Consider the following 12,829-nt stretch of genomic DNA (forward strand, 5'->3'; position numbering starts at 1 on the left):
AAATGTACTTTTTATTAATGGGGAACACAATATTTTACCTAAGTGCTTACAGTCATTATTGAGTACAAGTTCTTCAGACAAAAAGGCTAAATCTTAATTGAACAAAAGATCATTAACAGAAATTGAATTTAGGCACTCGTCAAATCTATATAAATATATGATATCACTAGTTGTAGGATTTGCAATATATAGGATTTGCAATATATTTAATAGAAAAGACTTATGACAGACACTACAGTTTTTAAATTACAAAATAAAAAGAATATCAGAAATTGATATAAGAAATATATATAGATTTTAATTTTATGATCTTTGTTGCATTTATGACAAAGGTAATGTAAGTTGCATTTTAAGCATTACTTAAGAAAATGCCGTTATTTAGGAAAAGTTACAGATGTAGAAATATCTCTTGAATTAATTCGGTATAACTAGAGAGTATTATCTTCTGAGAAAGTTAAGCAGAAAGCTATAGATTCCTTTGAAAAGATTTTTATTCCTATTAGTAAAGACTTTCAATTTTCCTATAATTTAACATCATAAGCTAGATATTACTATTAGTAGTATTACTAGTAAGATATTCCTATAAGTAAAGTTCTTCAATTTTTTTTATAAATGAACAGCATTAGTTAGATACTACTAGGGATAATATGATAGTTTAAAGAGTGGATGGTGTCTCATATGATCAATTCTCAAAAGTACTGTATATAATTATGTGAATACTTCAAAGTATCAATACTTGTATCTCTGAGTATAAAATAATGAATAAAATAAAAACCAAAAAAGTAATATTTTGCTTGTAATCGAATATAAAAAAAAAGACAAAACGTCAGTATTGAGAATACATGAGGGATATCTCAACTTTAAATTGCATAAAGCAAGCCATTATCAAGTAAGTATTAAAGGAATTATGTGTTACCCAAGACTATATAAGTAGTGTTTATTATCGTAAGAAAATAAGCGAGTATATTATCGAATCATCAATGGACACTAAGAAGATTCTGTTGTATTTGTAGCAAAGACAAGACCTTATAAACCGAAAATGCAGTTGTAAGTTATTGCTGCTATTGAAACCTAGTTATAACTTTCAATAGAATTATCGTCCAGAAATGGGTATGTAGTTATATGAAAGATATGTTTGTTGTACAAATATAATACAACCAGATGAAGCACATTTCTTAAATTTACCTAAAACCATGTTGAATATCCTCGCCCCATTGGTGCAAGTCGATATTTAATAGAACCAAAGGCACGACTCCTCCATTAGGTAGAGATGAATCAACCTAATAGTGATGGTCAATATCAAAGTTGAAAGTTTGAGTATCTTTTCAAATTCAATTATTTTGACAACCATTCTATATCTATTAGAGGTAGTGTAGTTCTCTGTATTCATGAACTACAACTCAAGCACACTTAGTTCTGTAAATGAAAATATTTCACTCATATTAGAGTGCCATAACTTGCAGTACGTTTTTATAAAATAAAGTGATTTGATTACATTGCAACACATTGTCCACCCACATGCAATGCTAACCAAAAAGATCTGAAGACGAAAGAAGCAATCAATTTTAGTTAAAGCAAAACCATATCAAAAAGAATAAGGTAAAATTGGGCTTAAGTCATAAGAAGACAAAAGGTGATCAAGATGAGAATAAGATATCCGTTACTTCCTGACGAACTGACATAATGATATCAGATCATACTAAGTGCCGTGTAGTTCAGATAGTCATGATCACACTATTGTTGTTTCATTGTAGATAAAAAATTTAGAATAAGAAAAAGAGAGAAATTTCAATCACGGTGACGAGGTTCTCTGTCACGTCATGCTGTTTAAAAAAGTCTTGCTTAATAACAAATGTCAGAATTTGCATCTATTAAGACTGAATTTGTGTATTTTTGTATAGATATCTTATAGTTCTATATTCACACAAAAGCAAATATCTTTTAAATATAGGTACACAAAAAATGCACCAAAATATAGAAATAAAAGTAGGAAATTGACAATTGGGATTTGACTCTTTGTATAACATGCCTTTTGGTCATGATCATTCATCATATGACTGCCTGTATAACATGGTCCTATATACTTCCAAAATGAAGTAATATGTTGCGGTATATCAATGGCCGAGTAAACTTATTAACGATCAGTGGCTGAGTACAATTGTTGGCGATCAGAAACAGAAAAGGTCTTGGTATGCCTTATAATGCTGGTAATAAATTTTTTCAATAGTGCTCAATAACACAGTTTGAAAGTAACTGGCAATAAAATACTTCATTCTCATAAAAGTTAAGGTTGGACGAATTGATAGCACAAACAAATAGGGTTCTCACATGTTGCTTGGTAAACCCTAGTACCAACATCTGTTTCGCACTAGAAATTGACATAAAACTCCATACAAAAAATATGTTTTATTTGACATCGTATTTTTTTATATGCAGTCATATTATAATATTCCGTCTGAAAGGAGTGTTAGTACTACGTGTAATCGGTATAAAATGACAAACGCCTGAACATCAGTTTTTAATTATTTCTCGGTAAAGTTGTTTCTCGGTAAAGACTGCATAAGCAACTGATTCTGTTTTGTTTGTGTTGTTGTATACAAAAACAAGAAAATACCAAGTGTTAGTGGGAAAGAAAAATTTTAAGTTAAAGCAAATCTGGTTCTTCTATATACTGTTTATTCCTATCAGTATTTCTTTATTAATTATTTTCTCAAACACTACATTCAACAATTTCAATACTTAGATGGATAGATAAAATGGATGAACGATCAAATCCTTTTGAATTAGTAAAAAAAACCGCTTTAATACCACATTCCTTGTAATTATGGATAGTAATTTGGTCACATTAGAACCAAACAGAAGTATTGATAAATGCAAGTACCTGGACAAAACCATTGTCGGAAATATCATCAAGTGAATTAATAAATGTGAACACACTAAAATTAAGCCTGATTCTGGGTAAGCCTGATCGAAGACACTTCAGTCTGGTAATCTAAGTCTTTATGGTCTCGCTACCACAAATCTTTAATAATCCCATCGGTACAATATTTTGGTAGTTCCAAAAATCTGTAATAGTGGAGCTTACCGCTTTACTAAAAACAAACCATAGAGAAAACTTGATCTTATCACTTTAATCTTATTACTAAAGTAACATATTATTTTAAATGTTCAATTTTCCATTAAAGTCTTAATATGTGAAGTTTCTAGTTACATGCGGTCTTCTTTTCTCCAATATTTTTAGAACAACTAAATTTGCTATTAAAAGTCAAATCCAGATATTTTGCTTTACTTTTTCAATCTAAATAGCGTTAACTTTTATTTTCGATATATTAAAGTAAAGCATTATCCCTTCTCATGTGTGTCAAACTTTTACTAATAATAGTATTACAAAAAGCAATCTTAATACCTTTAATAAAAGAAACGTTTTAGAACACTGGAAATGTTAAAAGAAATTTTGTTTTGACATTTTCTAAGAACTTTTGTAAGTTTGTAAGTTTTTTGAAAATTTAAATTTAATAAATATTAAAGAGTTTATTATTTAAAAATAGAATAGTTTTCTCTTTTATAGAAATTGAATATATTTTCATTTTCGCAGTTTCAGTCTTGAGGTAAACGCTATAAAAGTTCTAACGGAATTGAAGAACCGGGTAGGACTTGGTCCACCTGCTGAACATAAAAAGTAAGTATAAAATAATATTATTCAAATTAAAATGTATTTACTATCCTTATTATATCCTTATTCTTTCAATCTGCTATAAATAAGGATAAAGTAAGTTTGCCAATCATGTTTGTACTTGTTTAACATAACATAAAATTAAATGTCAATGTCTGTTTAAATATAAATTATGTTTATTACTATAATATAATTATGATTGTTGAAATTGTTCCAATCATTCACAAGTTCTACTTAATATAAGTTAAATACTAAAGCTTAAAATATATATTCAAGTTTCGTACATTTCGAGCTTATCGAAATGCTCGGGTTCCATAACTTATATATTCTATCTGACTAAGTATTCGTTTGTCAATTGGATTGTTAATTAGTCCGATCTTTGAGCTATTAGAAACTCTGCACTGCGTCTTTTGAGATTGTACGTCGATGAGAGAATAATTGTGGTTGACTATTGATTACTAATTGAGTACCCAAAAATCTATAGTGTGAAATTGATCAATTTCATACATTGATTAAAAAGAAATTTCGTTTGAATAAAGTTAATTTTTAAAAAAAAATTAAACGTTATTATGTATCTTTAGTGTCATATTCTACAATCTTAAATTTCCATTTCTAATATCACTGATTATACACAAGATGAACTGGATGCAGCTACTGGTCTACTGATGTTAAAGAAAATGCCCATTATATTTTTAACAGATGCTGATGAGGACTACACCACAGCGACTAGCGCAAAACCTGGCGATTCAATTAATTCAAATAAAGTTAGTGGTAGTGGGCGTGTTTTTAATAAACAAGATTTTGTCGGCAGTGCTAATACACCTTGGCGTTTATCACCATCAAGTAGCGGGTGAGTAACGCACGTTAGACATTTGATTAGTATAAAATTTTTACCCAACTATGTTAATAAATTGAACGAAATTTGTAAAGTTGGTATTTACTGACATAAATATATTTAGTAAAAATTTATAGAAAGCATATAAATAAGTTAAAATATTTAGATATAAAACCCAAACACAATCGGTGCATTCGGAATCCGTAACGAGTACACCATCACCGACGGGTTGTAGTAGTGAAGAGAACACATTTCGCCAGATAATTCGGTAATAATAGATCAAGCAACGCAGCTTTCAACTGCAACACTAACAACAGCTGACGCATGCACTGATTATACACAAGATGAACTGGATGCAGCTACTGGTCTACTGATATTAAGGAAAATGCCCATTATATTTTTAACAGATGATGATGAGGACTTCACCACAGCAACTAATTCAAAAGTTGGTTTAAAAAAACGCCATGACGACAAATAAAAACCCATTCAATATGTGATTTCTAATTTTAATTTCATAAATGAATATTACTCTAGTTCATTAAAATATTATTTTTTCGTAATTCATACTTTGTAAATATATGGCTTCATATTAAAAGTATCATATAAGATTAAAGTGTATTATAATAGCAGTGTGCATATATTTATAGCTATACAAAACTTTCTTATGATATATTAGTTATTATATCATTAACATAATTTTTAAATGTTAAGTATATTATAAGTTAATCTTTTGTTTTTTTGTTTATCTTATTTAGAATATTCTGAATGTATCAGATATAAAATAATTTTGTTTTATATATTTCTGCTATATCGTTACTACAACAAAAAAATTGTTCTTAGATTGAATAATTAGAAAAACAGTCACAACATTTGATACTTGTGATAACAAGTTTAGAATCCTATAGGAATTTTAAAAATTAAATGATTATTTAAAATAATTATAGTTCCCAATGATGACTATAGATTATAGTCGAAATATTGGACAATAAAAATCTTATAAAACTAAATAATAAAATTTTTATTTTTTTTTTTAAAAAAAAAAAAATATTACTTAATAACTGACCAATTAGCCCGTGAAATAATTATTTTTAAAAAAATTTCTTTTGGTCATTAAAACATTTAATTATTAAAATAATTATTATTATTGAAAATTAGAATTTTCTTATAAGCCTCCACCAACCTTGAAGAAACACTTGGTGCCTACAGTTTGTGCTTTTTTACCACTCACTGTAGTTAAACTATATTGAATGCAGTGGGAAGTAACTGTTATACAAACGCACGCAGTACAACAGTTTGAATGTTATTAGTAGTAAAATACTTTTCTGTTATACGAGCCAATAATGTTTTACAAATTGCATACAGAAGCATAGTTTGTGTTAATTTTCATAAAAAATAATTAACTATATATATGTTGAAGTATTTACTAAATTAGATATATAATGTAGATGTATAATGCAACTATAGTAGTTAATTAATTAAATCTATAAGAGAGGTGTATTAATTATAAGTAAGTTTCTTTTACATTAAGATTAAATTTATTTTGTTGATAATTTGATATTTGACACAAAATGAGTTTACTTATTAAACATAATGTTTAATATGATTTTTACTGGTATTTATTATTAATCGAATCAAAATATATATGCCATAAAACTAGTCCAATTAGTACAAATCTAATTAGAAATGTTTAAAAGTCACTGCATTGGAAGTTTGACATTTAAAAAAATGTATTTGGCGCCAAAAAGAAAGCTGCGATCAGAAAGTGAATAATAAAAATGTAAATAATTTAAAATTCTAAACTAATTGAATATAAATAAATTATTAGATTGTATAAAAAATTTTAATATAAAATATATAGTGTGTGAATAAAATAGCTTGCATTTTGTGACAAATTAGTTTTAATAATTAAAAGCTACATTAATAATTCACTTCTTTAAGTTATGAAAAGCCGTCTTCATTTTAATGTCGGGATCACTAAAATTTATTTAATATATTTAATAAAAATACTGAGTAAATAGCAGTGCTGCAGTAATAAACATTACGGATTTTTTCAAAAATTTAATAAACATTTAAACTAGAGAGATATTATTTTTTAGTTTTTAATATAAAGTTATGACATTTCGCCGTTTTTTTTTATTTTGTAGTAACTTTTGTAGACGCTTTAAACAGAAATATCAATATATAAAATATTTTTAAATAATTATTCTGAAATTTCCGTACTTAGTCAGGTCAATTTCTCGAATTAAAGTTGAAGTAAACAATTTCAAAAATATTTTTGGACACAGAACTTTAAAGTTTCAACGAGTTTTAAGCCGATATTATTATTTCTGACTAGTCCACGTATACTAAAGATAATGGAAGCAGAAAAAGAGTAAGTCAATATAATTTTTAAACATTTTATTTACATGTTTAAAATTTATTTATTTATTGCATATAAAAGCATGCAATAAATAATGCCTCTACAAATGAATAGCACAAAACTCGAACAATTAAAATAACAATATTAATTAATTTAATTATTCTAAAACTATTTTATGATTTTGGTGCTAATATAACACAGCAAATGAATTTGTTAATGAAGTTTCAAAACGTATAAGTCTTTGTGTCAATTGGTTAATGAACACTGACTCTGAGCAAATTTAGCAAGTTCAACCCCGCCATATAAGAAATATACCTTCTTGTATATATTTTTAATATATATATTTTTAAATATATTTATATATTTCGTTACATCCGTAGTTAAAAGATCACTGAAGCTAAGTATTTGACAATACGTGAAACAGCTGTAAGCTTTTCCAAAAATTAATTAATAAAATTTTGTTGTTGCAATTAACTACCGTCCAAAAAAATTGCTCTATTAAAATAATACTTTCAATGAAGAAAACTATCTCTTTCCTCATAACTAACTTTAATTTAATTAAGTTTAATTTTTAAATTACTTAAACTATATTTATTATATATCTATTAAACATAATTATTATTATAGTATTTATTGATGATTTCATATGTGTTCTTCTTCCAGAAATTATAGACATACTGATTACACTGAAGATGAGTTAGAAGCCGCTTTTGCTTCACTTATGTTGGCAACAACACCAGTAGTTTTTGCTGAAGTTACTACAGATTTATTGTCAACTCAAGAAATCGAAAACCAGGATGAAGTATCAACATCTATTAAAGAAGAAAATGATTTACCTGACATTATAATAAAACAAGCAGAGGAGGAGGTGCCAGTTGTGTTGACAAAACAGAACTTAGAACCCAAAGCAGATGGAAAAGAAAATCGTAAAAGACAACACAAATCAGGCCGTAAAGGACGTCGCAAAAAAGGTGGTGTGAAAACAGGCTACAAACCAGCCCCTAAACCAGGTCGAAAATCAATTCGCTAAATATAATATGTGGCTTTAAAAAATCAAATCAAAAGAGTTTATAAGATTAAGTTTACCATATATGAAAATAAAATATAAAATTAAATTTTAATTAATATACATTTTACTATAATTTCTTATATATATTTTTATATATTTATAAAATATATAGTAAATTCAATACATGTCTAATCTAATCAAAATATAACAATCCACTACGATTAAATTAATTTCTATTTTTAATTGTTATAATAACAAACTCATTTCTGTAGCAAATTAAGGACACAAATCAATAAAATAAATTTGTTAACTAAATTATTAACTCTATGATTCAAAATACTTACTAATAACCAAATACACTTTGTTCACAATATTTTTAAAGCAGAGACATAAATACAACAGCTGATTAATGACTTGTTTCAAGTTGAGTAATATAAAAGTGTTGGTGTGAACACTGTTTTTTCTTTCAAATTCATTAAACATATTTAATGTGTCGGTCTTAATATTACTTAGGGAATGTAAATGCTTTGCTTTGTATTATAAAAATCAATTGGTCGCAACAGTAATCTACAGTGCAAAAGACCATAAAGTTGCAATTGAGGACATCTTTCATATAAACAAAGCAATAGAAAGTAATTTGAGAAATATAATAATAATAAAGATAATGATGAATATTTAATAGAATCTCAAATATCTTAATATTCCTTTCGTAAAAAGCTGATTGAAAAATCAGCTAAAGTCTATAGTTTAAAAGTTATATATATTGCTTATTATCCAATATATATCCTTTCTAGCACACGCCAATACTAAGTTAGTACAGTTTGAAACAGTATTTACGTGAAAATCTGAATTACCTGCTAACTTAGTAAGTTACTTATATGACTTCAAAAATTTGTTGTTTCCATTGACATAAGTTACTTATTGCATGTGAAACAAATTTTATGTGTCAGAAAGTTTTGTGAAAGTTTAAAGACAGCTTCTATCTGTTAGGGCCATGTAACGCAGAGTGTCTCGGGTACGGCATGAGTAAAACAATATGTCGATTCAAATTCCGGCATGAGAGCCGGTGTATTTGTGCCTCGACACTAAGGCAAAAGAGTGTTGATTAGTAATAAATTTTAGAATTTGCGCCTTTTAGGATTTTACAATTTTAATACGTTTTGGAGAAAAAATGACAGTAAGCAACACAGCCTGTTTTCATAAATCGCTAATAATATAATTATTAAATATAAATTAAATATATAATTAATATATTTATCATTTATATACATTTTATATATCAATTACATATTCAATTGATAAAAACAAAGATTTTATTAAATACTTACTTCCTTAGTGTCTTTGTTTACAGCTCAGCTGTTGTTTGAATGCATTTTGCATACAAAACATATGACACATATTTCAAAGTTAGTAGTTTTCTTTGTGGCAAATTTTTTTTGTGGGTTACATTTGACATTTTTCACCTTAAAGCGTTGTACAGGCTATCATTTTTGAGTGTCATTCAATAGAGAAAATCTAAGAATGACATTCAAAAATGATAGTGTGCACGTTTGAATGACACACAACCAACATGTTGGCGTGCTCACCAAAGTTTTGGTAATTGTTTGTCTACTGCTTTTTGTTTTTTTTAAAGTCGAGTTAAAGTAACAACTTAATATGGCGTTTACACTGACCGCAAATGAATCATTTGAAATCAGTCATTTAAGAGTCTTTACATTCGCTGTTATTCATTTATTCTCATTTCAAACAGCTGATTTGTCAACGAGCCTGTTGATTTAATTTGGAACTCATTTAAAACTCGTTGGAACTCATTTATGCAAAATGAGCTCCATTCCGCGAGTGTGGATCCCATTTGCGCATATAAGATTTTGTATGCAAAAATCAGTCATTTGCTTTGCAATTGTGATTTTTGACCCATATCAGTCATTTGAGGTACATGCTATATAACTATGAACTTTGGTAGTTCATTTGATTAAATGACTCTGCGGTTGGTTATGCTTGTTATGCTAACAAGAGTGTTGGATGTGTTGGGTCAATATAAATGTACAATCTCTTCAATAAGATTTTAATACTGATTATAATAAAAGCTTACTTAAATTTTTTTCAATATTCCCGTGCAGATTTTTATATCGTTAACTATTATTTTACTACAAATTAAAATAGTCCATCAATAAACGTTAAAAATGATCTCTACAAAAAAAAAGACATTTTGGAACACTGGAAATAAAAATAAATTTTTAGGAACAGAAATTTTTATTTTGTTTTGTTCCCAAAACTTTTTGTTCTTTCTTTTATTCACAAAATCTTTCCGCAATGGAAGAAGGCGCAGAGTAAGTTTTTTAAAAAATTATTTTAATTAAAAATTATCTATTATTTAAGAAAATAATTAAGATTTTTGTTATGTAGAAACTGAATATATGATTATTGTTTATGGTTTTTTTCATTTTCGCAGTAACAGTAATGAGAAAAACACTTTGGAAAGCCTGAGACGGTTAAAGACCCCAGTAGTACTTGGCCCACCTCTTGAACATAAAGAGTAAGTCTGAAAGAAAATTATTCGAATCAAAATGTATTAAGTATAACATTATTCATTCCAACTAATAAGTACTGTATCCTTACAGTAAGTTTGCCAGACATGTATGGACATGTCTGGCGAGATGAATTAAATTGTCAATGTTTGTCTGTCTATAAGTTAGTTTGTCTGTTGTATTGTTAATTGCTTCAGTTTTTAAGCCTTTCGATTAAGCACTATTAAGCTACACTACGCCTTTGGAGGAAGCATGTCAAAGAATAGATTATTCTGATCGACTATTGGGTGTTAATCGAGCGCCCAAACATATATCACGAAAAATATGGATCTTAAATCATATAACTAAACAATCATTTGTTGATTTTAAGACATTCTTTCTCTATATCACATTCGTAAAACTTTATTTGTGGCATAAAATGTGATCCTTCAAAGTTTTCCAGAATTTATTTTTAACTCACTATAAAAATGTATCTGCAAAAAATCTTTTGTAAAATATCAAATTGGTAAAAAGACTTTAAATGTTTTTTAAAGAAATAAAATAGTAAAATTTTAAGTATAACAAAATTTCATTTTTATATAGAAATTATATATTTTAATTAATTTTAAATATACAATCTTTTATTTCCATTTCTAGAGTAACTGATTATACACAAGATGAACTGGACGCTGCTGTTGGGTTGTTAATGTTAGAACAAATGCCTGTAGTATTCCCAATAGGTGATGAGAATTTCGGCCCACCGACTTATACAAATGCTGGTTCAAAAAAACGTCTTGATGACAACTAAAAACATGTGGTTTCTAGTCAGTTCGTTGAAATATTCAATATTTTTTATATGAATAATATTTTGTAAAAATATGTGTACATATTAAAAACCACACAATTATATTAACTACACACAATTACTATAACTATCTTTTGATATATTATTTATTATATTAAATCATATATAATATTTTACTGTACAATACTCAATACTTTGTGGGTAGTTTCTTTTTTCTTTTTGGGTATTGTATTTAAAATTCTCAGAATGTATCATATATAAAATAATTTTGTTTTATATTTTTCTGCTATATTTTATTTTATTTTATTTATTTATAATATTAAGTGCATTAAGTACATGCTTTTTATTGCACTATCTTAAAAACTAACTTAAAAGCTAACAAGATATTTATTCAAGTACAATTTATTTTGAAAATTACAAATAGTAGAAAATAATAAAATTGAGTTAAAAAATACAATTTTGCTATAATTTCAAATTGGATATTATTATATGATATAAAGGAAGTATAAAAATTAAACTAATATTAACATTTAATTTAAAATAAAAATAATAAATCAAATAAGTTCAGTTAACAATAACTTTTTAAAAACTCTTAAATCACATGCATTTCGGGTTGAACTTGGCAAAGCGTTCCATAATCGAATTGAATGAATAAAGAAAAACCTAGTGGTAGCAACAAAATTAAATCTTGGAATTATGAAAAGGAGAGATCTTGTGGAACGCATAGGCTGCAAGCAATTATAAAGGTACTCAGGATATTTAGAAGTTTTTAATTGGAACAGAAATAGGCAGATTCGAATATTTAAATACTGCTCAATGTCACAACCCAGTATAGCGTTTCTATAAACTGTTAGATGATCAAAACGTTTAAGGCCGTAGACGTATCTAGTACAACAGTTTACTACTGTTCTCAGTTTAGCAAGGGACTCGTAGTCCAGTTTGCTGTACACCAACGCGGCATAAGTAATTATAGGCAATATTAGTTGTCTGACCAATAAGCCACGGACATGGACAGGGGTATACTTAGCAGATAAATTCAAATATCTGAAGCAAATATATGATTTCCTAACGACATGATTGATATGATCAGAGGCATGTAGCTTTGAATTCAAATTAAATCCTAGACATTTAACTGATGCACTATATTTAATAATTGAGTTTCCAATAGCTACCGATGGTAATTCGTCTAAGTTTAATTCAGACCTACTAAGCGGCAATATGATGGTTTTATCTGCATTTAGCAGCATATTGTTTTCAACCGCCCAGCGATGTATGCATGTTAAATCTATATTGATCTTTGTGACAATGTCATTTAAATTATCACTCCGACACGAATAATACATTTGTATATCATCGGCATATCCATGTAGCCTCGAAAATTGACATACTGAGAAAACGTCATTAATATAGATCGAAAATAGCAATGGCCCAAGAATCGATCCTTGAGGAACCCCAGAAAACAGAAGTTTAAAATTTGAAAATTTATTATCAGTAACTACTGACTGAGATCTCTCAGTTAAATAACTAAAAATAAATTTAGAAGCTAAACTGGAGAAGTGGAACTTATTTATGAGCTTTTTACAGAGCAAAGCGTGATCAACTCGATCAAATGCTTTTGAAAAATCTAGAAGGCATAAGTAA

General features: G+C 27.5%; 1 protein-coding gene across 2 annotated transcripts; it reads left to right on the plus strand.

Annotated features, from left to right (window-relative positions):
- Window positions 1-3,442: 3,442 nt before the first annotated feature.
- LOC119670106 lies at window positions 3,443-7,948 on the plus strand. Of its 2 annotated transcripts, XM_038080224.1 has the most exons (4): window positions 3,443-3,489; window positions 3,596-3,679; window positions 4,310-4,523; window positions 7,531-7,948. In XM_038080224.1, exons 3-4 carry the CDS (start codon window positions 4,339-4,341, stop codon window positions 7,895-7,897), a joined length of 552 nt encoding a protein of 183 aa, XP_037936152.1. In that variant the 5' UTR covers window positions 3,443-3,489; window positions 3,596-3,679; window positions 4,310-4,338; the 3' UTR covers window positions 7,898-7,948. The 2 variants fall into 2 exon arrangements, with proteins under 2 accessions (XP_037936152.1, XP_037936153.1); XM_038080225.1 differs by lacking the exons at window positions 3,443-3,489; window positions 3,596-3,679; window positions 4,310-4,523 and adding exons at window positions 6,247-6,285; window positions 6,733-6,879.
- The last annotated feature ends 4,881 nt before the right edge of the window (window positions 7,949-12,829 follow it).

This window comes from Teleopsis dalmanni, chromosome 1, assembly GCF_002237135.1.
Source record: "Teleopsis dalmanni isolate 2A chromosome 1, ASM223713v2, whole genome shotgun sequence".
In the NCBI taxonomy this organism is placed as follows: Eukaryota; Metazoa; Arthropoda; class Insecta; order Diptera; family Diopsidae; genus Teleopsis; species Teleopsis dalmanni.